This window comes from Habropoda laboriosa, unplaced genomic scaffold (genome assembly GCF_001263275.1).
Source record: "Habropoda laboriosa isolate 0110345459 unplaced genomic scaffold, ASM126327v1 scaffold32, whole genome shotgun sequence".
In the NCBI taxonomy this organism is placed as follows: Eukaryota; Metazoa; Arthropoda; class Insecta; order Hymenoptera; family Apidae; genus Habropoda; species Habropoda laboriosa.
The window spans coordinates 345,235-345,592 of NW_017100135.1; the positions used below are offsets into that span (position 1 = coordinate 345,235).

A 358-nucleotide genomic window follows, 5' to 3' on the forward strand; every position below is an offset into this window, starting at 1 on the left:
ATTTATTTAAATGTTATGGAAAAGCCCTAAAACTTTAATATAATAGAAGAATTACTTGAAGAGTAGAAAAGGATATTAAATATTCAATAAGTAGTATAAGTGATGGTATATACCAATCAACAAAAAATTCTAATTTTCCTTCATTTGGTTTATCTGCATGGGGTATATCAAGTTCTACTTTAACACCAACAAGAATATCCGTGTTTCCTATATGTAATCTTGCAGAACCATGAGTTTGTGGCATCAATTTGGTTTCAATTTCCATTGATCGATATTCACATCGTCGTCTACCATCATTCCTAAAATCTGCCTTATAAATATAAAATCAAATAAATTAGAAAATAAATTTTTGTTTAAC

At 27.4% G+C, this 358-nt stretch overlaps 1 protein-coding gene across 1 annotated transcript in view; it reads right to left on the reverse strand.

Moving 5' to 3' along the window:
- LOC108577351 (exosome complex component RRP42) overlaps nt 1-358 on the reverse strand; it is a 1,849-nt gene that overhangs the window by 1,087 nt on the left and 404 nt on the right. Inside the window, exon 2 of the mRNA XM_017940528.1 lies at nt 114-310. Coding sequence (XP_017796017.1) covers nt 114-310 — 197 coding nt within the window. The remainder of the gene's footprint in view (nt 1-113; nt 311-358) is intronic.